Source organism: Salvia hispanica, chromosome 4 (assembly GCF_029641045.1).
Source record: "Salvia hispanica isolate PSC_SH4W2 chromosome 4, Shi_PSC_v1, whole genome shotgun sequence".
Classification (NCBI taxonomy): Eukaryota; Viridiplantae; Streptophyta; class Magnoliopsida; order Lamiales; family Lamiaceae; genus Salvia; species Salvia hispanica.
Window position 1 is genome coordinate 1,600,844 of NC_142695.1, and position 24,107 is coordinate 1,624,950.

At 36.4% G+C, this 24,107-nt stretch overlaps 5 protein-coding genes across 5 annotated transcripts; 1 reads left to right on the plus strand and 4 right to left on the minus strand.

Annotated features, from left to right (window-relative positions):
* Nucleotides 1-887: 887 nt before the first annotated feature.
* Nucleotides 888-5,600, minus strand: HAG2 (histone acetyltransferase of the GNAT family 2). Its single transcript, XM_048091434.2, has 10 exons — nt 5,468-5,600; nt 5,333-5,374; nt 4,655-4,764; nt 3,519-3,587; nt 2,901-2,939; nt 2,734-2,810; nt 2,548-2,635; nt 2,115-2,190; nt 1,878-2,029; nt 888-1,769 (listed from the first exon to the last, which is right to left on the minus strand). The coding sequence occupies exons 1-10, from the start codon at nt 5,544-5,546 to the stop codon at nt 1,128-1,130; spliced, it is 1,374 nt and encodes a 457-aa protein (XP_047947391.2). The 5' UTR covers nt 5,547-5,600; the 3' UTR covers nt 888-1,127.
* A 1,249-nt stretch (nt 5,601-6,849) lies between these two features.
* Nucleotides 6,850-9,751, plus strand: DHS (deoxyhypusine synthase). The gene is made up of 7 exons (XM_048091435.2): nt 6,850-7,123; nt 7,383-7,550; nt 7,914-8,132; nt 8,443-8,529; nt 8,905-9,010; nt 9,085-9,320; nt 9,426-9,751. Exons 1-7 carry the CDS (start codon nt 6,917-6,919, stop codon nt 9,513-9,515), a joined length of 1,113 nt encoding a protein of 370 aa, XP_047947392.2. The 5' UTR covers nt 6,850-6,916; the 3' UTR covers nt 9,516-9,751.
* A 152-nt stretch (nt 9,752-9,903) lies between these two features.
* LOC125193601 (uncharacterized) lies at nt 9,904-15,359 on the minus strand. Its single transcript, XM_048091431.2, has 7 exons — nt 15,153-15,359; nt 14,803-14,935; nt 13,798-13,901; nt 13,365-13,536; nt 13,146-13,265; nt 12,805-13,015; nt 9,904-12,712 (listed from the first exon to the last, which is right to left on the minus strand). The coding sequence occupies exons 1-7, from the start codon at nt 15,218-15,220 to the stop codon at nt 10,164-10,166; spliced, it is 3,357 nt and encodes a 1,118-aa protein (XP_047947388.2). The 5' UTR covers nt 15,221-15,359; the 3' UTR covers nt 9,904-10,163.
* A 1,755-nt stretch (nt 15,360-17,114) lies between these two features.
* LOC125193488 (putative phospholipase A2 homolog 1) lies at nt 17,115-19,967 on the minus strand. Its single transcript, XM_048091282.2, has 4 exons — nt 19,799-19,967; nt 19,687-19,726; nt 19,496-19,615; nt 17,115-17,511 (listed from the first exon to the last, which is right to left on the minus strand). Exons 1-4 carry the CDS (start codon nt 19,901-19,903, stop codon nt 17,333-17,335), a joined length of 444 nt encoding a protein of 147 aa, XP_047947239.2. The 5' UTR covers nt 19,904-19,967; the 3' UTR covers nt 17,115-17,332.
* A 1,349-nt stretch (nt 19,968-21,316) lies between these two features.
* Nucleotides 21,317-23,608, minus strand: LOC125192020 (Mitochondrial ATP synthase subunit G protein). The gene is made up of 3 exons (XM_048089472.2): nt 23,457-23,608; nt 22,172-22,370; nt 21,317-21,771 (listed from the first exon to the last, which is right to left on the minus strand). Exons 2-3 carry the CDS (start codon nt 22,351-22,353, stop codon nt 21,585-21,587), a joined length of 369 nt encoding a protein of 122 aa, XP_047945429.1. The 5' UTR covers nt 22,354-22,370; nt 23,457-23,608; the 3' UTR covers nt 21,317-21,584.
* Between the last annotated feature and the right edge of the window lie 499 nt (nt 23,609-24,107).

The window sequence follows — 24,107 nt, forward strand, 5'->3', positions numbered from 1 at the left end:
ATAAGGATCTACTAAAACGAAAAATCGTACGAGGACCTGATAAAAATATTGTGAAAAGTATAAGGACCTATTAAGACGAAAAAATTGTACAAGGACTTAATTAACATTTTGACTAAAGTATAAGGACCTAAGAATGTATTTTGCCATTAATTATTTGTATCCACTTTATATACTATGATTATTTTTGGTAAAACTATAGTACTTGCTAGAGGATTATTAAAGGTCGGCGGGTTATCAATTTTTAACTAAAAAATAAGAGTAGTTAATTTGAGTTCATCGTAACTTTGATATTTTTTTTGCAATTGTCCCCGCAAATTTGGAAATGCTAGTTTAGCAATTTTTTCTTACTTTATAATAAAATAAGATATTTACAAATTATAATATAAAAAAAAAACTTTTAAATAAAAAATTTACGGTTGCCAACTTGCCTGAGAAAAGCCAACCATTATACTTTATAATGCTAATTTTTCTAAATTGCTAACTCACCAATATAGTGTATTAAAATGACAATATAAATTTTTGTTGATTATTTTATACTACGAAAAATCCAAGAAAAATACTACTCATTTCGTCCCAAGTCCGAGCTAAGCTGAGTCAAAACTTTTAAGCACGAAGGTTAAGAAATTGTGTTGAAAAGTAAAAAAGAGGACCCAAGATAAGTGAAACACTTCTTTTGGACACGAGATTTAAGAAATTGATAGAGGAGTGAATAAAGAATAAAGTAGGTGAAAAGAGAATAAAATAAGAGAGATATTTTTTTACAAAAAAGAAAAATGACTCACTTATAGTGGGACATCCCAAAAAGGAATAAGACTCACTTATGTTTGGGACAAAGGGAATAGGAAAGATAAAGAGAGCTTAAAGTAAGTGATGAAACAAAGTAAGAGTGATTTAATGTTTTGTTACTTTATCAAAAAGAAATGACTCAACTAAATTGGGACGGAAGAAGTATTAAATCCCAAAATGTGTTAACAGAATCACGTAACAGGAAACCAAATGTTGTCAACAACTCTCCCTCTTTCACTATACTGTCCTAACACAACACTGGTATGGGCTTGAATACACATTCTTGCTTCCGAACATCAGTTAGAACTTAGAAGTCAATTCAACTGCCAGCATTTCTTTTTTCAAGCCCGATGCGCAGATACCTTCTGCACGACGGACTTGATCTGTTCCATCCTGTCATCGACCAACTGCCGCAGCTGCTCCTCTACATTACCCTGATCGGCTTCCTTCTCTATGCCACTCGAGTCATCGCCTGCAGATTTGAACATCGCGAATGACATATCTTGGTCGAACTCAGATGGGATATCAACCAACTGCTTTCCGGCCCCTTCAGCTTCTTTCCCCAAGACGTCGGCCTTCACACGGTTAGAGACAATAGTAACGTAATTGTCCATGTATTTGTCGATGGGATCTAGTCTGAGATAGATTAGTATCTCCCAGCACTGCAGGAACTGTCTCTTGTTGATTTTCAAACTTTTCCGGACATCTTCAACAATACTGGCAGGAGGTTCGCAACGATGTGGCTGGCTTTTCTTGGAGAGATTTTCGTGTTTTAGCTGAGAGATGGCCGGACCAAGCGCTTCATGGATCGGCTTGAAAGCAAGCAGGCGTTGCACATCGATGCAGGTCCTCACGTGTTGAAGGGCGTCCACCGGTTCTTCAATGGTGAGGTCGTAAACATTCTCGGAAAGTGCAATACTGTTGAGCGTTTTGAGAAGTCTAGCACCATAACCCTTTCTCTGGTACGGAGGTATAATGAGTATCTGCCATCAACAGAAATTATTTGAATGTAATGGAAGAATAATATGATATGCTTCCTTAATCCAAGGTTATGAGAATCTCAAGTTTAAGTCAAACAAAGGCTCACATACCTGACCAAGTCGAAGCCTCATAGCATCGGGGTATCTGTGAAAACGATAAACAGCAGCAAAACCAAGTAACCTCATGCAACCATCCTCTTGGCCTTTCTGCACCAGAATATAGATTTCCCATCTCGGATCAATAACATCAATAGGATTGCTACCTGTGCCAGCAGGAAATAAGAAGAAATTAAAAATCATTACAGTTACTATCTGAAAGTGTGAAGCAGACAGATAAATCATAAATACCATCAACTAGAAGAAGAACGAGTGGCACTAATCGACTGTAAAGTAGCCCCACTCCAGTACCAGTAACCCGAAAAATCTGCAATGAACAAGAAGATAATGGGGGGAAATTTAGAACGGAACTTAGAAGCTGGTAAATGACTGATAACGCATTCAGGAATAAGATTCTTAAGAAAATAAAATACATGCTTGGTAAGATCTTATTTGTATCATTATACGAACACTAAGGGTATCAGCAATCAAAACCATATGCAGATTTCAGCCAGAAATATCATTGCTGAAACAAAAGGCATCCTGAATTTAATTTTGGAGGCCGTACTTATATATAATCAATCTAGACAGAAGCTTTAACGTCAGGTAGCATGATGAGAGCAACTAAAATGTTTTACCATAACATGTATTGTTTTCATTTGTAAGGAAGAAAGGAATAAACTACCTCAGTATGAGCAGGTTCTTCTTGTTGGCGATCAGAGTTGCCATTATTGGTGTCTTCATGTAGACCTTCTGAGTTGGAAACAAGGGATCTGAAATGCACACAGTTAGGAGGTACTCGCACGTTACTAGGAAAATATATGTGCAGCATAGAGTAAAAGAGAATGTGCAAATTATTGATTCAACATACTTTACATAGTGTTGTTCGGTTGAAAATGTTTGAAGGAAGTCATCTTTCACATCAACAAGATTCTCAGCAAAGATATCCTGTAAGAATTATGGTAACAACTACATTTCATATATATGACTTTTGCAGTAAAGATCAAGCAAATTGTCATAAAAGTGTGTAAAGAGTACCTGAAGCGAAGTCTTCAGATCTGTTATTCCCTTGCCACCCTATAAATTTACTACGAACAGTCAATAAAGCTTGAACATGGAACCCATAACCAAGGATAATAACACACTTGCTAGTGCTACAGAAGTGAAAAATCAGTAGTTAGAAAATCAATAAATTGCAATCTACAGTTTGGGGTAGCTTGCATCCACAATCGAATTATGTATCTGTGCAATCAGCTCATATGGTCCATGACAAAGTTTTCTGATATAAATGAACTGCTGCAATGGACGACAATGGGATCAGGGGCATATTAATTAAGTCCGAATGCAGCCAAAAGATTTTACATCCATCACTGTTTATACTTTATACCAACTCTATGACCGACCCTAAAGCAGAAAATGAAGCATATATGATGGGTACTTCAAGCAGACTATTTTTACTCGAGCTTGGAAAAATCACTTTTAAAGGTGGAATACATCCCATATCCAGAGGATCTGATGACATCTAATGTGCTGTCAACTATTAGAAATCAAGAAACCAAGAACAACAAACTCAGGTGGAAACTTATCTTCTTACAGTTTCATCATTCAGTTCACCCTATAAAATGTCAGGCATCACAAAAGACCAAGAATACTTACATCTGATTTGCTCTCAAAAGAAATATCAGCATATGCATGAAAGGATACACTGCTAAGCCAAACAGTTATCTGCAAAATACAAGACCTAGATATATGAGACAGATGACTAAAGAAAATAGATCATGTTATTTATTTCCAAAGAATCCACAAGTATAGATTAGAGTATCTTTCTACAGAGCTTATCTCAATTATCTAAATAAATTGGAATAAGCTCCATCAATAACTTTTAAAACAACTGTGTTTTCACACACTACAATTTTTGGTGCACACCCAGAAGATCTTATTTTCAAGCAAAGCCAATAACAAACCCAGTAAATGGTCTATAGGAAAAATACAACCAGATGATCCCTTGTATTCTTTTACCTGATCAATGAATGTCTAGTTTTTGTCTGCATATTCAGAACAAAAAAATTAGACATTCATTCATCAGGATATGTTAAAAAGTTGACACTTCTTTTTACCTCCCTTTCCTTTCTTTGACTTGCCTTTATTCTTATTTTTTCCTTTTCCCTTGTTGTTCTTTCCCTTCCCCATATAACTTGGATTGGATTCAACTTCCAGAACTACTGAATCCTTTGTTTTATCATCTTCAACATCACTTACACAGTATTTGTCATTGTCCTTCTCCTTGGATTCGACGTATACACTATCATCATTCCCCAAGATCAAACTCGTTAATGCCTCGAGCTGAGGCCGCCTCACCTCCATGCTCGAGGCATTAACGAGTTTGCTCTTGGAGAATGATGATAGTCGCCGACTCCAAGGAGAAGGACAATGACAAATACTGTGCCAGTGATGTTGAAGATGAAGATGATAAAACAAAGGATTCAGTGTAAGTTGAATCCAATCCCAGCAATATGGGGAAGGGAAAACAACAACAAGGGAAAAGGAAAGAATGAGAATAAAGGCAAGTCAAAGAAAGGAGAAGGAGGTAAAAAGGAGTAGCCAAATTTTTAACATATCCTAATAAATGAATGTCTAGTTTTTTGTCTTAAAATTGTCTGAATAACAAAAGGTTAGGGCTACAGAAAAATTAAACCTACCTAATAACAAAAATTTAAAGATACTAAATGACACGCTTTACAGAGCATATAAAGTTTAAGAAAATTATCAAATTATAATATTCAGAGGTTTACCTTCAGTCCCTGATAGCCGTATATCTTTCCTTCATCTTCAAAAAAGTGGTTTAAGTCAACAGGTTCGATTCTGAAACTGTTCTGCGAGTCCACTTCATCCTTGCTAGACACTGTACATTCAGTTGGATGTTTGAGGAAAAGAGTAAAGATAAACTTAACATACTCAGCGAAACAAATGACCCAAAATTCGACCCAAAAATTCAAAGCTACATGCCAATTTAATTTGCAGAAACTCAAAAAAGGGACACTGATTCAAATCACAGATGAGTACTTTTGATAGAGTCATTTTTATTGTTTTAAAAATGTGAGCATGTCCATACTCAACAAAAACATGAAGTTGGTTACAACTACTTAGCTAGCTAAGCTGTTCTTAGCATCTTCGTCGACAATATTTATCCTAGATTAATGCAAGCATACCAATTGCCAATCAGAACAAAAAAAATCAAAAAAACCTAGCGCATATCAGTAAGCTGCCAACTACCAGAGAAAATCATAATCATAATAATACTAAATTCAGCTAACCGATAAAATTCGGTATAATTTCAAGTTCATCCAAGTGTTACAAGACACAGAAACAAACCAAAATGCATCCACTCAAAATGAACAACAATGAGGGGAAAACACTGAAAATGCAGCTAAAAAGCAACAAATTAGACTGAGAAATTCACCGAAACGTACCCAAGTATATCTTAATGCACTCATTGGCTTCAATTCCAGCATCTGCGAAGGAATTCAAAGAATATTAAGCAAGTAAATAAAAAACCTGAAACTACATTTCGGAGAGTAATGCGAAATCGGAGGTCAGTGAAGTACCGATTTTGGAGAAGGCAGCACGGCGTCGTTTCTTGTTGTCGGAGACGAGATCGGAGGAGGAGTGGTGCTTGGTTCCCATTTCGGTAGATTAGGGTTTTCAGCTGGGAAGCGGGAGATGCTTGCTGTTGGTGGCGGGAAATGTGAGACGCTGCTGTTTGGGTTCACTATTTATATGGCTACCTTGTTTTGGGGTCTTTGAATCCACACGCTTTCCACGTGTGGATTTCATTAGGAGTATTTTACGTATTATTACTACTCAGTTTTGTCTATTTCAAATATTACAAATCAGTTAATCAGTTTACTCGCTTGTGGTTGTCTATATTAGTATTCTAATTTGAGATTTAATTAAATTTTTTTATCGGTTTAATCCATATGACAATAAATTTAGGCAAAATTTCAATTATTTATAATCTTGGGACAGTATATTCAGTATTGGGAACTTAGTTTCAATCAAATACTCCCTCCATTCTGTACTAATGGAGGCAAAAAATTTCGATACGGAGATTAAGAAAAATTGTGTTAGGTGAGTTAAGTAAGGAAAAAATAAAGTGGAAAATGAAAAAGTTAATAGTTGAAGAGAGAAAAAAGTAAGAGAGAGTAAAGTAGGTGTGAAAAAATGTGTTGACTTTTACTAAAAAGGGAAATGACTCTATTACTATAGAACGGACGAAAATGGAAAAACGCCCCTATTACTATGGAACGCAGGGAGTAGTAAATAACATCAATTTCAGTGAAATTGTTTGTATATAATTGTACAGTTTTATCCTAAGAGCATCTCCAATGGAAGCTAGCGGATAGGCTAGCCGATCCGCTAGCCTCCATTGCGGCAATTTGGGCTAGCCGATTCGCAGGCGCTAGCTGATCCGTTGGCCGATGCGCTAATCCCCATAGCAAGCTCAATTTCGGCTAGCCGATTTCATTTTTAATATATTTTTTATGATTTTTTTTAATTATGTAATTTTTTTTTGAGGATGTATCTTTTTTTTAATTTATATGAAATTATTGCATTTTCCCGTATCTAGGTCGTAAATTTAATTCCATATTCCTAAAACATTGGAGAAGTTTTTTTATAATTTTGCTGGCCTATGGCTAAACTATTGTTTGTCCAGTTTATTATTTTGATATGACAGGAAAAGTTTTTGGCTAGGCTATGGCTGACCTATTGCTGGCCTAAACATTGGAGATGCTCTAACATATGACTAATTTTTCTAATTATATTTTTTGCAAAATCCGAATAAATTATTGAAACTTTACTCGAGTAGAAAAAATCACATGGAGTATAAAAAAGGGGAAAAAGAATTATAAATTGTTAGTATATATAATTGTACATTTCACTATTCCTAAAAAAGAAAGTTTTTATATTCAGCAATATTAGAATTGCAGAATTAGCTGCTTTCTGCTAACGCTGTAACTAAACGCTCCTCCTCCTCTTCCGCCGCCGCCGCCGCCATGGGAGAAGCTTCAAGGTACACTCTACCCGACTCCGTGCGATCAACAGTGTTCAAGGCGTCCGAGTCACTGGAAGGCACCTCCGCCAAAATCGAGGGCTACGATTTCAACAAGGGCGTCGACTACCACGAGTTGCTCAAGTCGATGGCAGTCACTGGCTTCCAGGCCTCCAATCTCGGCGATGCCATCCAGCTAATTAATGAAATGGTTTGCCTTCGACTATGTGCTCAGTTACTCGATAATATTTCAATGTGATTGTTGGTATATGGAAAATTGAGCTTCTTCGAATTAGTGCTTGCTGAATAATGAAATTGAGCTTATTAATCTTCCTAAAATGTTGATTAGATGGTGTTAATCTGCATCCTCTTAAAGGCGAGGGTTATGCTGTTGTTCGTGTATGAATATATTTGCAGTTGTAGGTTTAAGTGATTTTTGTAGCTTACTGTTAGTTTGATTGTGGGTGAAGCTAGATTGGAGGCTTTCGGATGAGACTCCGGCGGATGATTGCAGCGAAGAGGAGAGGGAACCTGCTTATAGAGACTCTGTGAGGTGCAAAGTGTTTCTAGGTTTTACTTCGAATCTGACCTCTTCTGGAATTCGAGATATTATCCGCTATCTCGTCCAGCATCGTATGGTGAGTGTTGTTCAGAGATTGCTATAGTTATGTGCTTTCAAATTGAAAATGAATTGATTATTTTGAAGTTTGACTGTGACTGCATTTTGGTTAACTCAACACTAGTTGTGGTGGATTTTATATGAGTGCCAATTGATTTCGAAAGAATTAGAAGCTGAACAAAGGATTATGAACACGTTAAAGAATTTTGTATGTGATGATTCAGCCCTTTGATAATTTTCTGATGTTGATAGCCTTATATTCACTGTTCCCACATTATGATTTCACACAATATTACCTGAATTTCACACATGGGATTTACTGAATTTAATTTTTGATTTCCCAAGTCGAGAGAGTCGGGCTCTATTAATAGAGTTTTTTCAGGTTGATGTTGTGGTAACCACAGCAGGTGGTGTGGAGGAGGACCTTGTTAAGTGTCTTGCACCGACTTATAGAGGCGAATTTTCTCTGCCTGGGGCAGTTCTACGCTCAAAGGGCCTGAACCGCATTGGTAATTTGTTGGTTCCTAATGACAACTACTGTAAATTTGAGGATTGGATCATCCCTATTTTTGATCAGATGCTAGATGAGCAAACTTCTCAGGTATTATGTACTCCATTGGGAATCATAATTTGTTTTTTCTTTTGTTGCCGTAAATTACAGTACCTACGGGATCCATTAGTTGTCTGTACATTTGGACTTTGTTATAGCTTAAGGGGTGGAACAGATATTCCAAGTCTCCGCTTGAGAAGACTAGGATTCTCTGGTTTTGCTTAAGATGTTGAGGATTATATCATGCTGCATAACCCATGTTTACTTGGCAATTCCATGAATGAACTTCTATGAAGGCATCCATTCCATATTTATTGATGATGCCCTTTCCTTGATTTCCAACTCCTACTTATTTTTGCAGAATGTACTATGGACGCCTTCTAAAGTAATTGCGCGCCTGGGGAAAGAAATTAACGATGAATCATCATACTTGTACTGGGCATATAAGGTACACATGTTCTAACAATTGTTATTTACTAAGGTTCTTCATATCTCGTAGTTTGCCAGTGTAACTTCACAGGCCTTGCATTAGCTAATTTTCTGGACTAAGACCATGTTACATTAGTCAGATTTTAAACTTTTCTCTCTGTGACGCTTATGTTAAATTATATAGTATTACATTACTTTCCTTTGCCATTTCTTTGCATAACCCAGTCAATTATGGTACATTTTCTTTTCAAAGTTAGGGCTTTTTGCAGTTGTCTGTATCATGATATGTTTGGCATATTTGGTGATATTCGTTACGAATATTAGTTGATATGAGTTTTTTTAACATGTGACATCTACTTAATGTCGGATTGTTGGTCCTCATGCTCCCTTGCAGAACAATATCCCTGTTTACTGCCCTAGCTTAACAGATGGTTCACTAGGTGACATGTTGTACTTCCACTCTTACAAGAATCCTGGTTTAGTGGTTGACCTTGTCCAAGGTAGATCACTTCCCATTATATGCCATTCCAGTTTACCTCACTGGGTCGATTAATGCTCCTTTGCTGCATTACAGATATTAGAGCAATGAACGGTGAGGCTGTCCATGCCGGGGCAAGAAAAACTGGGATGATTATCCTCGGAGGAGGGCTCCCCAAGCACCACATATGCAATGCCAATATGATGCGAAATGGTGCAGATTATGCAGTGTTTATTAACACTGCACAAGAGTTTGACGGGAGTGATTCAGGTGCTCGTCCAGATGAAGCCGTGTCCTGGGGAAAAATTCGAGGTTCTGCCAAGACAGTTAAGGTTTGACTTCTCACTGAACATCACTGCTTCTTCATTAACCCAAAATGCACTGGTGGAAGGCAGCTTTGGTGTAGACTCTTTAATCCTCGGTCTTTGTTGAAGCAGGTGCACTGTGATGCAACCATTGCTTTCCCGCTGCTCGTTGCTGAAACATTTGCTGCGCAGAGAAAGAGATCTGCTGAAAGAAGCTCTTGATTATAGGATGTTTTGCGGGTCGTAGCCCCTTCCAGCCACATAGAACGAGACATGATTCAAGAGTGACTTGATTGTATACTTATTTTGTACTACCAAAACCTGCTATTTTTCAGTCCTGAACTAGTTGGCATAATGCAGTCATTCGGAGCACGACATATGGATTAGCCCCGCGTAAAAACTACGAGTTCGATTGTATTTTGCGAAGCTGAGGCACCCAAAGATCCTCATTTGCTAGAGGTCTTAAATACAAAAAAAAAAAAAAAAAAAAATCTATTGGTATTTTGGCAGAGTAAGCTGCAATGCAATCAGCTAACCAGCATATCCATCAGTTAAAAATAAAATCAAAACACTATTTCATTTATTATAAAATCAAAATATAATGTAAATATTATTCAAAATCAAATAATATAAACCGATTCTGATAGTCATATCCACTGCTGGAAACAAAATGAAGCTGTCAAGGCAATAAACGCTATATGTCGATTATTTTAACTTTACAATAAATTCAATAGTCTAAATAATCATATTGGCTCTGCAGCCATCACTATAAACATAAAAAATATCACCAACTGCTAGATCTCAAGCAGGAAACAGCTCCGTGACCGTGTGTATGAAGAACAGCAACTGAGTCGTGCAATACGACAACATTCAGGATCGATTAATTCTCAGGGACTGTACAAGTGCATCATAATCTGGAAGCTTTGGATGAACATGGCTAGCTTTTTTGAGACTATCGTCTTTACTTAACGAATGCTTGTCCAGAGTTGATGCCTTCGGATTTTCACTGCTGGAAGATAAGCCTGCCTCTGTGTCTGCCTTCCTTAGGGGTTCTACAGCAGATGAAGATGAACTCTGGGAGATCTTAGACTTTTGCACTGTGTTAGAAGTTGATTTCCCCGAGTTTGGTTTCTCTGCAGTTCCCCACGAACTTGAATTTGCATGCTTAGCAGCTGCTTCTGCTGGTATTTGCTGCTCGGATTTTCCCACACGACTAGACTTCCCACTTGAGGGCTGAAACTCTTGTTGTTTATCGAAGGCATAGGAGCTTGAAGGTTGTTTTCCCAGGCTATTGTCAGAATCACGGACTTCAGGCTTAGGTCGTTCTACAGACTCCTGCTTCATTACAGAAGTTTTTGAAGAGGCGGGCTGCTCTGTAGATCCCCAAGTAGTTGATTTAGCAGGCACAGGAGCCACTCCAGAGCTAGGTTGCTCGTACGTTTTCTCTTTATCCGTGTTCCTCCTGTAGGACTCGTGTCTTTTTGGAGCCCCAGTGTCGTAGGATGTTGTAGGTTTTCTATCCACGCCATCAGAATCAAGTGCTTCAGATCTCGGATGCATCTGCTGATTAGAAGTTTTCTTTGAAATAGAAGGAGAAGCTTTTGTTCTTCGAGAGATCCCACTCAGCAGAGGACTTTTCTTGGTAACAGGCTCTATTGTCGGTTGCTCATCCAAGTCGCTGTCATCAGAACAAAAAGCTGAATCTGAAGATCCTAGTAGCAACTTTGTTCTAAGTTTGGCAGCACTACGAGGCTGTTGAGGACGGGAACTCTTTTGTAAATATTCTTCCTCAGAACTGTCACTATCTAATTCAAAATGCAGATTTTGAGTTGTTGAGGCTGTCTTGTGTTCTTGCGTTGTGCCAATACCATGATGCTCGACAAAAGAGGGACCAGTGGAACTTGTATTTGTGGCAGTAGTCTCTCCCTCCTCCTTGACAGAAGATGATTCATCCAATCGGCTCTTAAAAAAAGGCAGATGGCTGTGACCCTTATGGCGAAGCCCACCAGTCAATTTTCCGAAATTCAGCCCCTGCCCATTCTCAGGATCAGATTCATCACCAACATTGTTTGAGTTTATAAAAGAGTCATTAGATCCCAATGCTGGTAGTTTAGAAGATGGCTTCATATCTGTGTCAAACATGTTAATTTGGCTTCTTTTCCACTGTCTTTTGTCCGAGGAACTGAATTCATCATCTGAAGAAAGGGAAAACTTTCCACTACCAAATGCTAAAGCTCCTTCATTCTTAGAGGGAGATACAACTGACTGTACGGTTTCTTTCTCAAACTGTGAATTAACTAATCGACCTCTTTCATTTTGTTCGCGTGAAATGTCTCTAGAATCTTCTACCATACTAGCGTTTATCTCCTCGTCACTTTCTGAGGATGGCCCATCAGAATCATCAAATCTCACCGCTGGCATACGATCCAGCTCAGAATCCTCTTTTAGTGAAGTGTTTCTGGAAATATCATGGAATGGACTTTCTCTCGTAAAATATAATGATGGAGAAGCAGACTCTACTCTATTATTCGAGCCAGATCTAAGATCCCAAGGATCTATGTTTACTGATGTTCGCTCAGGGGATTTTTGCATATGAAATTCTAAATCCTGCTCATCGTATACAGGTCCCCTATCAAACCCAGGATCATCACTCTCAGCATCAGATTGATCAAAAGTAGCAGCAACAAAGTCATGAGAGCTTGTGTCGGAGGTTTCGTCATGAGTGCCGGTCTCACCAATACTCACAGAAGGATCTTCACCAATATCAGTTTCAAATTTCTGTTCCTCATAATTTGCAAACATATTGGCGTAATCAGAAGTACCAGACCGAGAGTAAGAAGAGCTAAAATCTTCCTGTTTACCAATCATTTCTTCTCCAAGATTCTCAACTTCCTCTGGGTGGCCATTTTCATTTTCAGCCTCATACATTTCTGATTGTACCTCATGTGATGAATTTTCTTGAGTGTACTCATGTATCGATGGAATACCATGATCTAAATATTCATCATCAGCTGACGCTTTCGACTTGAAAGAAACTGCTTCAGATCTTGTATCTGTCATTGGATTGCTAGATTCAATTCCATCTATGTGCTCATTCCCTGACTTAGTATATTCTGAAGACGATTTGTTCGCTGATGCTTCAGAAACTCTTTCAAATGAATTCAAGTTGGGGGGAACTTCAAGCCCATCACCTTTTGAATTATAATCATCTGATTTATGTGATTCAGTAGAATACTGGCCCAAAATCCTACCATGAATTGAAAGTTCAGCAGCAGCTCGAGCAGCCATGCTTGCTCGTTCTGCTGACTCGGCAGCAGCCCGTGCCGCAGATGCAGCATCCTTGAACTCCATATTCCACCTTTGGTCGTTGAGATGGCTACTATGGGTATCTCCTTGATAAAATTGTGGAATATCCTCACCTATTACAGGAATTAAGAAATAATGCATTTAAGAAGGCATGCACCTGCAATAAAATTAATGGTTCTTACTCAATTGACTTGAGTATATGTACCTGCAGGCCCAGCTTTGGGTTCAATTTTGGTGCTGGCACTAGAAGTATGTGCAGAAGGTGGGTTTTCTGCTCCAGGTGTTTTAGCATGCTGTTGAACAGAGTTCAGTGGCGAACTATTCATGCTGCTGCTTGGGTGAGCATGGACTTCTGCATCTTCGAAACGAGGAGAATCAGAATACACAGTCTCATTCTTGATGGAACTTGTCCCGCCCTGATAAAATAGGAGAGCATACATGAATTCTTTTCAATATTTCAACCTCTAGAATATAATAATGCACAAGAATACTGTATGCAAAATCACAAAATCAACTAAACTATTTTGGCAAATCAGTGGCACATACCGAACGTTTCTCTTCAAATAAATCAGGATCCCATTTAACATTGTGTTCCTCTGCTAGAGCACTTAGAACTTTGATTTTAGCCTGTCCATCAGGAGCTATAGCAGATAACTTCTCCACCAACTGCAATTGCAAAAGAGGAGGCAATTAAAGAAAAGCCTCGCCAAGAATGTCAAATTGAAGGGCTAAATAAGAAAACTAATAATAAGATTCCAATTATACCAGACGGCTAACACCACACTGCGGACGGAGCTCTATGGCAGAAGTAATGAACTCTTTTCCATATTTTGCTGAAAATTGCTTCCTTACATCTAAAAGTTCAGGTACATCCCCACATCTTGGAGATGCAAAAACCATACTTGCTATTGCTTCCTTCATATCAATGGGGCAATTCCTGCATGAATGTTGGAAACAAATTAAAAAGAATGCCCCAGGAGCAGAACATGATACTGTTTCCATTTTCACAATATATGCAAATAAAAATTTGAAGATAAAGACAGCCATTCACTTTATATCCTATGTAGTGGAGTAGTACGTAATTTGAATATTTGGATGCAAAATATAGAAATAGAAAAGGTAATAATGAAAAGCATTTAACAACTACCAACCTTGTTAAAAAAGAAAACATGAACATTATAGGGCGTGATATACGTACTTTTGTGTCTCAATAATTGGCAGACGTGCAACAATAAGTTCACAATAAATCTCAAGAAGATCATATGCACCCATCATCTTCTCTTCCCTAATCACATGTTCAACCTGAAAATTATAACATTAGCACAAAAGGTCAATCTCTTGTATGGTTGGTATTGGAATACAAAGTGATAGTACAAAAGGTGATATACAGTTTCAAGTTGGCTACAACACTAAGTTCCTTAAGATGCAGACTTTCCTTTTCTTAATGTCAGATAGTAAATCAAGAACCAATTATCAATATTTTTACTACAAACATGCATGCATATGTTACAAATCACCACGGTCATACTTATATTTTGCTATCAGAATGCAAGTATATTCAGATGGACTAAATTAATATTACCAGCTAAATCAAATACAACTTCCCAGTGCACAAAGTCCAGGTTCAATGCTAGCTAATTTGGCACGAAATAGTAAATGAAATTACAACTAATCTATTGAAAATAACGGTTCGACTGACAAGGCCATCGGAATTTCTATTGCATGGTAAACCAACATAGATGCACACTCAATACTTGCTATAGCAACAGCCAAGCAGCAGAAAATTTGTTATATAGACTTGACAGCACTAGTATTATGCAGTACTCCTTCCATTCCATAACCAATGATAATATGTGTTTAAAAGCATGAGTACATGGCATGAGCTCTTTATTTTTAGTATGAACAAGAATAATAAGTATAATATTCTTAGTCTTCCCAAGAAACATTGTTTGTGAGGACCATAAGTAATTTTCCAAAAACAGTCGTTCCAAGCCTATGCTTCGCAAACCCCGATTTCCCCCAGAGACTTGAGCATGTATAACAGCAATATGATGCTATCAAACAAAGCCTAATCACAACACAATCTTAGTTAATGCAGTAATCCCCAAGGTTTACCCATCTTAAAGTTCAAACCACAAATCACAACCATTAGAAAGCCATCTACTTTAACACATCCAAAAGAAATAGTAAGCAGCATCATTACTCGAATTTTAGCCGTCTGATCCTGCCCAGTCTCGAGCAGCTGTGCTATTTCCCTCTTCATCTGTTTCACTTGCACCTCTTTCTTGTTTCTCAGGAGCTTCAACCTCGAAGCCGCCAATTTCAACGAAATCTTGCTGCAACCAATTCAACACCTACTAGTTAAACCTCTAATACACCAAAATCGACACCAATTCACACTAATCGAACATAGAAAAACGAAAAGAAATCCGTAATTTGGTGGACAGAAACTACAGCAAATTTCCTATAACAAAATTGATGATAAAAAGGAAATCGCACACACATACACCACATGATCTATATATCTGAATGCGCGGAAATTGAAGAAGATACCATTTTGTTGGATTAAAGCTCCTGGAAAGCATGTCCTTTGAATTCTGCAGAAACTTCGATTTCTTCATCTTCCAAAATTGCGATCACTGATGCTAATCTCTGCAACTGCTCGACCAATAGAGATTAAAATACCGGATTTTCCCTCGAGATTTATGTATACCACTGAAAATTTTTGATGGAGAGAGGGAAGAATATTGATTATCTATATTGGTTACCGAAGAAAATTATTCAATATATAGTGTTGAATGAATAACTCGGTTTTCCAGCTTTGGAAAGTGACTTGCGCTGACGAAATTGCCCTTTTTGTGTTTGTGGAGCAATTACCTTATTTTCAGATTTTGGATTATGGAAGTTAATTTTTTATAAAAGGAAGAACAATACTCCTAAGGCAATCAGTATTTTAGGATTATGTGACATTTTATTGAAATTAAATAATGAATCCTATCTATGTAGATGAATAATTTTTATAAGATTCAATCTTTAAAAAATTATTAAATCCAGCTTTACGGTATAGTATTTTCAGTATAATAATATTTCATTTATTTGTTGTAGTATCTTATTTGTTATTTTACGATGTCTTATTTAGTAAGTAAATGTCTTTTTCAACTAATCTCTTCACAGATATTTAATTATAAAATTAATATATATAAATAGAGGTAAAAATACATTATCTTTATTTTTAGAGTATATTTTTTAAAAATATACGTGCCGATTTCAAATCAGGCACTTCAAGGCCAAGAATGAAGTTCATATTTAGTCTAAATTTGATGCACTTAAAAAGTTGGAGTCATAATACACTATCTTTCCCTTGCATACTGCGAATATATGATGCATTCAATGGAGATTTTAAGCAAATTTAAATAGTATCCTATTCATTCACAAAATATAGTCATTTTTTATCAATTCACTAAAACTAGTACTATAAATTCTATATGAAAATATTCGGATAAAGACAGTATCTTTTAATTGAGATATGCTAGTACGTCCTGATAAACATATCTATTCGAAATTGTGTTTAAAGTTAGTAGAAGTACCTTTACGTCGAAATAAAAACAAGTTTTTATCAATAATTAAAATTATATCTTAAATACTATAATTATTTATTCAATTCTATCACCCAAGAACATTTGTGGTGGGTCCGAGATTATCGAAAGATTTGTTTTGATCTTTTTTATTTATTCTGCTTCTGTTTTTGCATCTAATAGGATCCGTATGCCTTGGTTCGTGCCAAAGGGATCAAATCTTGAAGTACTTATAATAATAAAAATCATTAAAATTAGTATTAGAGTTATGATTAATACAAAAAAAATTAAAAGTCAAACTAGCTTGTAAAACACTAGAACGTGCAACGCGGTACAACGAGTCTACGAATTAATGAGATATCATAATAATAGTAGGAAATATTTTGAGGCTTCACTCCTAGGCTAAGTATCAATAAATGTGAAATTTCCTCTGAAATTACCTCCCACCGCGTACACGTTTTGCAATATTGAAATGGAAAGTTTGCCAAATAAACCAATGAAGGAAAATCTTTTGATGATTTATCATTTTTTCCTATTTTTAAAATATTGTACTCTCTTTCTCTCTCATATATTATGAAGTAGTATTAAAATTGTTTATCCAAATCATTCATTTTTTTTTTGGAAATGATATGATTATTGATAAAATAAGAATTGGGGACCCTAAAGAATTGATTATTTGAAGAATAAAGATATCAAAAAGTTCAAAATTATTTTTTTAATAAATTATTAAATTGCATCAATAATAGTTTTCCATTTACCCACGACCTTACCATTTAACCATGACTCGAACTCTCGACCTATTGATGGAAAGCAACACGTTTTACGAACTAAGTTGCAATTCATCATCTCATGTAAGATTAAGTTGATAACTGTTTCAAGTTTCACTTACAAAGCAGACACTAGTATTCATATAAGCACAAATATGACAAGTTGAACAAAATGCCAAGAACAATCAACAAGCCCATTTTTATTGACCACTAGTGTAATAAGAAATACATGAATCAACTCTCTCATTTATATGTCAAGAGAAAAAAATCTTCCCAAATACCAGAAAAAGAATGTTACTGGCATCCTTACTCTATCATGGAGATGAATCAAGAAAGAAAATTTCCAAATGTAACTCTTTACCTGAATGGTGTCCTGAATTTAGCTAATCTACTAAAGGTCTTCTTTTGGAGCTCCCATCTGGCTCAATAGAATTGCTATGTCCATTCCCTGTATCATTGTAGGTATTGTTGTATCATATGGGCACGCCTTGGAGAACCCTTCCTTCCCCGATATATGTACTTTCTTTAGGCACTTTTTGAACTCCTCGTGGCATTGAATGTTGATCACACCTGATTGTGTTAGACGGATTAATTCGGAGTTATGTTTCAAGCAGAGTTTAATGTGGACAGGCATGCTGAGAATTTTACTCTATATCAGCAGGGGGCATTTCAGTTTAAGAATGTAAACTATGCAAAGGTAGATTAATTTTGCAAGTGCATAAAATGAAAAACAAATCAGTGTGGTCATGAAGCAGTTGTGACAAAAATTACCTCCAGTTGAAGTGAAAGCTCACTCTCCATGTCTTAAAATCCATGATTAACAGACATTTTAAGATATATTACAAAGTCGTTAAGGTTACAGTAGGAGCTGATATTGGTGTGATGAGCTGGGCTAGCAGAGGATGAAATACGCATCTTGCAGATGTGAAACAAAGAAGGTAAGTTTTTTGTCTAAAGAGTGCTTTATCAAGCCAATTTCATGAACTGTAATAATGATGCATGAGTGAGACATCAACGGCATAAGCTCTATATTTGACATGTTGTAGAATGTTACTGTTACGCGCAGTATAAAGCTTAGAATTCACAAAGAGTACTGAACTTGTTTGATATATCCCTAAAATGAGTCAGAATTGGGACCAGCAAGAACCATACACCTTTTGGATTCATCTTTGCTTCATGAGTGATATTGGCTTTATCAATAAAGGAACTGACAAAAGGAGAAGGAACAAAGGACAGCATGGCCATGATATGAATTGATCATTGAGCAACAAGATCAAGTTGGTAAGGATTAACCTTTTATTTCAATAGTCGATTATCATAAATGGCCTCTTTAATATTAACTGTGACGGTAGATAGAGCTAGTATCATTGTAGCTAAGAAGAAGAGAGCATTTCTTCTGATGTATCATTGGAGGTAATTTTGAGAGAAGCTAGAGCAGAAACACTTGTCATGAATAGCAATTAGTTTGCAACTTTGCCTGATAATGGGGATTTTATTGAGCCAAAGAGGAGTATTGTTTAATCATGACATGAATTTTATTAAAATTAGACCCTAAGGTCGCAATATTTCTTAGCAAGGATGATATAAATAAGATAAAATAGGCCACAATCCCTGGATTTTATTCGATAGAAACTTCAGTCAGGAAAAATCTCATATTTCTTACAAGCAAGACTACTCAAGGAAGGAACAAAGTCGAGTTTAGCAAACCGAAGTACTTGTGGACAAACCAGTGAAGTTAGTTTAGTTTATAGGCAATAATCAGAAGAAACATGTTCCCAAATCGAGCAAATTGTTAACCACGACTTTCTCTTGTGTAATTTGGAATTTAAGACTCTTATGAATAGAAACAGGGGCTATTAAGAAACATATTTTGACTGATCACTTAACCAGACCACTAAGAGAAATTTATAGGCAGCGCAGGATATATACAAGATGCATATAAATTGCTAAGATAGTACACAATGAAAAAATTGGGAGAACTGAATAAGATGGTTGGGATTCATTACAGACAGAAAATGTTCCACAAGCAACAGAAATCATCAGCACAGTGGGTATAGGCAAATTAGGGAAGATATATGACTGTTCATGGTATGACTTTACATATGAACCTTGACAAAGGCAAAGAATAATCACTACAACCTTGTAGGATTATGCATCGAGTTTTGTTGAACAGATGTCAAGGCAGGCTTAAGCCTACATCTATGTAACTCAGGACATCTTCATACATATCCAATATTTGTTTAATCAATCAATTCCCACTCCCATGTTTTGACTATCACAAGCACAAAATTTAAGTTTCTAGCATCACTTTGACAGCTCGCAAGGCCTCAACAACCCAACACCCAACAAAATGTTCACAAATAATATTTGAAGATCCATTCTATTCAAAGAGAAACTTCTTCTCAAACACAAGAGCGTAGAAAGCATTGAGCCAGAATGTGATATAGACAGAAACACACTCACTCAAATGAAAATCAAGCAATCACTATCCTAATCACATGGTTTGAGATTCAATTTCATAATCCCCACAATAGATTAGCTGCCGAGTGATTACCATTCATGCCGACACAGTCATCGTGAATTTGGCAACAAGCATCCACATCATCACAAGGTTTCTCCCCGGAACATCCGGTCCATCCTACTCCGCAGTACTTCCCATACCTAATCCCAATCGCTAGAGCACACATTTCAGAAGGAAGAACAAAACAACAAAAACGTAAACCAGTCATCGAGAAAAATACTCACTATCACAGTTCTCCGCCGCGCAGGTCGTGCTGCACTTGACCTGTCACACACATTCAACAGATCAAATTAAGAAATCGGGAATCTGAAATCGAACGGTGCGGTAAACGAATACCGGAGACTTATCGGTGGATTCAGCAATCAGAACGGAGAAGATCAGGAATGCGGCGGCGGTGGAGACGGCGGTCCGATGTAGATGTGCGGCGGATCGCGGCAGCATTCTCTCCCTCCCTGGAATGGTATACAGCGGAGCTGTGGGTTTCTTCCCTTGAAATGTTCGTCTCTTCGCTTTGTGGCGTTTCAGTTAAAGAAAAATCAGTTTGTTTGAATGAGGTGAATTACCGAAATAGCCCTCCAGAAGAATAGGAATCTGCGTGGCATCTGTTGTGCCATTGGTCAGCCGGCGCTTCTCCACCATCATTTGCCACTGCCATGCGGGGCTAATTTGGGATTTTACTCAAACTATTTCGGCCACATTTACTAAAGGAATATTGACATATAATATCATCAAACTTTAAAAAAATTGTGTTTTTCCCAATAATATCACGAACATTATCTCATGTTAAATTTTTTCCACGAATGAAAAAGTTCATGTTATTTTAATAGATTGAAGAACAATTTTTGAGGGTATGCTTCAAGAAAAACTATCTTCAAATATTGAAAAACTTGAAACTTTCGAAATTGTTGTCGAGAAATTACGAAAAAAAATCAGTATCATAGTATTATTTGTGGGAATTTTTTCATTCGTGGGAAAAAACAAACACGTGGTAAAGTTCGTGATATTATTTGCCAATTTTAAAGTTAGTGGGAAAAACCCAACTTTTTAAAAGTTTCGTGATATTAGATGCCAATATCCCTTCACAAATGAAAAAATTCATGTTATTTTAATAGATTGAAAAACAATTTTGGAGGGTGTGTTCAAAACAAACTATCTTCAAAGATCGAAAAACTTGAAACCTCTCAAAATTGTTGTCGAGAAATTATGAAAAAAATCCATATCATAATATTATTTGTGGAAATTTTTTCATTCGTGGGAAAAAAACAAACACGGGGTAAAATTCGTGATATTATTTGTCAATTTTAAAGTTTGTGAGAAAAATCCAACTTTTCGAAAGTTCCATGATACAGTATTATACTATGAAAACATACAAAGGGAACAATTATTGGAAAAAATATACTAGTAAAATTTTGATTATTCTTGCTACTTTAAAATCAGCCGAAAAATTATTAAATCTAAGTATTATTAGTTGTTGTAGAATGTAGCGTACACTTTGATTTGGGTTAAATGTGGGACTATGATGTGATGAACCGAAATGTGAGTTCATATATTCATTTCAACCTTCATATTTACATCAAATACTTTTACATAAACATATTAAAATATGATGTGAACACTTTAAAATCTTTCAACATACTATCATTTTTTTCTAGGCTGGGAAGAAGCAAAGAACTACAGCATTTGAAGTAAGGACAAACTTCATTGTTAGTTTCTCCTCCAACCAATAGATTCAGGATTCAAGTCACTATTTCCACAAAGTAAATGGAAAACCATTATTAATCCACTTAACTTGAATGTCAAACCAAAAAGAGGTAGGAATGGAACCATTATTGAGGCAAAGATAGAGATTGGTGGTAATTTATGAAGGCAACACCAAAACTTTTATAAGGAGCTACATTCATCACAGTAACAATATCTAAATGAAGATAAAAACAATGTGAAGTTCAAAACCACTCCACTAAGAGAAAATTCAAATACCGATGTACTGATTATTGAGGCCTTCAATTTTAACACTGATTTATCAGCTTGCCAAACTCTCTTTGAAATAAAAAAACTTGCATGATGACAATCTGCCCGACCATGAGTACGCGAATCATTCCCACAATTATTACCCAGTCCGTTTTCAGGGATAGTAGCCGGTAAATGTGAATCCCCTTCCGACAATTTCACCGGCACAGAACCATGCAAAGCATTCAAGCCCGAACAGAGCAGCGATTCCAAGATCCTCAACCTTCATTTCCTGCCTGTGCTTCCACATATTCTTCACGTAGTCGATTTCCTTCCAGAAGGTCTCAGTGCGACCAGGAATGCTGCAATTGGTGTACAGAGTAAATTAGGAATCCTTCTAGAAATAAAGGATGGAGCTTGAAATTTTTATAGCAACTCTAGACACATCAGATTCAATGAATATCTAAACAACATGTTCACCCAGAACAGAAGAATCAAGCAAATGAGGCGTTGATAAGAGCGTAAATCAATCATATAAGCAATCCAGTGAAACCGTCACACAATGTCCATCATCAGTTAGCTTTGTGATCTGCCTCAAGTATTTAGCTTGTCAATGGCAGAGCTGCATATTATTGATATTGATATTTATCAATTGCATAATGCATTGATAACAAGCTCAAGCAGATAGACCTCAGTAGACTATAAATATTAAAATCAATGCTGATAGAAACTCATGCGAAATATAGGGAGACAAAAAGTAACCTGGCAAGACGAGTGTAGAACAGCTGCTTGGATAATTCGCTACATGTTTCAACAGTTGCTGGTTCTTTTACATATTGTTTGTTCTGCTCCATTAACTGCTTATAGTAGGTGGTGCCATGCTTGGACACATATTGTGTGGCTTGGCAAGCCTTGCTTTGCAATTGCTGTAGTCTCGCTGCCATTACACCCAAAGTCAGTCCTGCACATCAAACCAAAAAACAGAAGTTAGATAAAGCAAATGGAACTATCACTGCCATCAAACTAAAAGCTTCACAAAACTTGTGAAGGTCACCTAGAGATAAGAAAACAGAGCAATCATCTCGACATGTACAAATAAATTTAAGTAGCACTTAATTCCCTTCTGCTTTTCTCCTAATTAAATCTAAAGTTCTAAGCTCAACTTCACACACACACTACTTCTCAATTCTTATCCTTATTAAGCTGATACTCAACCCAAAATAAAAAAGCACAGCTTTTCAAAAATTTGTTTGGGAATGTCCATACATGAGATGAAAATCAACACAGGCAAAAAAAAGGCACGGATCACTCACCATCCAAACCAATAGATAGGAAGGCATTTTACTATTTTAGAATAAAAATACAGTAGGTATATCAGTATATGACTATTACAAACAGTAAAAATACCAACAAAAATTATAAATTAAATGAAACCAACCAACCCACGCAGCAAGTAGCACATGATTACCATTTTCACTATCTGCATACTACGAATAACTTATCCATAACAAGACAGACAATGAAGGTATATCATTCGAACAAAAAAAAAAATTACAGATTTGAAAAATGAAGGTAAATTCAGAATAAAAACACCAATGAACTCAAACTCCAAATTATATTCGCTTCACTAATTAACAATACATCCTTCACAATAATGCACATGAAAATAAAGCATAAAAAACTAGAAATTCAGCTCATCAAGCAAAAATTCGTAATACAATTGAAATTAAAATAATTTTCATAAAAACACCATAAAAAGGTTTCTACAGGTAAATGAAAGGATCTTAATACGCTTGCATATCTACATACATTTCACAAACTTCCTTCCTAAACAAATAATAAACAAAATCAAATTCACGGCATCTGAGCATGGATCAAGAGCAAAATATCATCATTGCACACACACACAGTCTTAAACCCTAAACCAGATGATGAAAATCACAGATCTGAAAAGTGAACCTAAAACCCTAGAGAAGAAAAATGGCGGCGAAATAAAGACAAGACGATCAACAGCTGGATGCAGAATCAAGAGATAGGAAATATATACCTTCCGATCGGAAACTGAAAGGCGAGCTCCGGTTTCACAGACTCGCCGATAAGCTCTTGGGTAGTGAGAGAAAGGGGAGGTGAGGTCTGAGGTTGTAAATCAAGAGAAAAGTCTTCTTAAATAAATTCACCTTATATATTTAACTGCTTCAGTGAAACAGTACTTCACTTCGAGTAATTACTGATCCAGCTTTCGGTAAAAATCTTGCTTTTGGGCTTTCAGTTTGGGCTTGAATTTGGGCTTTTCAGCTTGTTGAAAAATAAATCTTGCTCTTTGGATTTAGTTTGGGCTTGTGTTTGGGCTTTTTTGGGGTTTTGTCAACAATTTAAACTTTTGTTTTTTATTGAGTATTAAAAAATCCATCATTTTCAACGTTTTTCATAAAATGTCATAAAATTCGGTTACGAAAAAATCATACTCCCTCTGTTCCGCGGTAGTAGAGGCGTTTCTTTTCGTCACGAGATTTGAGAAAAATTGTGTTAAGTGGGTTAAATAAAGGAAGAATAAAGTAAAAAAGTGAAAAAGGTAGAGAGATGAAGAAAGAATAAATTAAGAGAGAGTAAAGTAAGATATAAGAAATGTGTTGACTTTTGCTATAAAAGGAAATGACTCAACTACTATGGAACGTACCAAAATGGCAAAATGACTCAA

Bases quoted from the DNA above. Each gene is read 5' to 3' on its own strand.
- LOC125193488 (XM_048091282.2), bottom strand. From the start codon at position 19,903: ATGCTGCCGCGATCCGCCGCACATCTACATCGGACCGCCGTCTCCACC. The intron at 19,616-19,686 runs GTGAGTATTTTT...TGTGTGCTCTAG, and splicing joins CGCGGCGGAGAACTGTGATA to CGATTGGGATTAGGTATGGG. The intron at 17,512-19,495 runs GTAATCACTCGG...TAACACAATCAG, and splicing joins TGACTGTGTCGGCATGAATG to GTGTGATCAACATTCAATGC.
- DHS (XM_048091435.2), top strand. From the start codon at position 6,917: ATGGGAGAAGCTTCAAGGTACACTCTACCCGACTCCGTGCGATCAACA. The intron at 7,124-7,382 runs GTTTGCCTTCGA...TTGTGGGTGAAG, and splicing joins TCCAGCTAATTAATGAAATG to CTAGATTGGAGGCTTTCGGA. The intron at 8,133-8,442 runs GTATTATGTACT...TTATTTTTGCAG, and splicing joins TAGATGAGCAAACTTCTCAG to AATGTACTATGGACGCCTTC.
- LOC125192020 (XM_048089472.2), bottom strand. From the start codon at position 22,353: ATGGCAGCGAGACTACAGCAATTGCAAAGCAAGGCTTGCCAAGCCACA. The intron at 21,772-22,171 runs GTTACTTTTTGT...CACCAATTGCAG, and splicing joins TTCTACACTCGTCTTGCCAG to CATTCCTGGTCGCACTGAGA.
- HAG2 (XM_048091434.2), bottom strand. From the start codon at position 5,546: ATGGGAACCAAGCACCACTCCTCCTCCGATCTCGTCTCCGACAACAAG. The intron at 2,811-2,900 runs GTACTCTTTACA...TAATTCTTACAG, and splicing joins ATCTGAAGACTTCGCTTCAG to GATATCTTTGCTGAGAATCT. The intron at 1,770-1,877 runs GTATGTGAGCCT...TGTTGATGGCAG, and splicing joins TGAGGCTTCGACTTGGTCAG to ATACTCATTATACCTCCGTA.
- LOC125193601 (XM_048091431.2), bottom strand. From the start codon at position 15,220: ATGAAGAAATCGAAGTTTCTGCAGAATTCAAAGGACATGCTTTCCAGG. The intron at 14,936-15,152 runs GTATCTTCTTCA...AATTGGTTGCAG, and splicing joins AGCTTTAATCCAACAAAATG to CAAGATTTCGTTGAAATTGG. The intron at 13,016-13,145 runs GTATGTGCCACT...CTATTTTATCAG, and splicing joins TATTTGAAGAGAAACGTTCG to GGCGGGACAAGTTCCATCAA.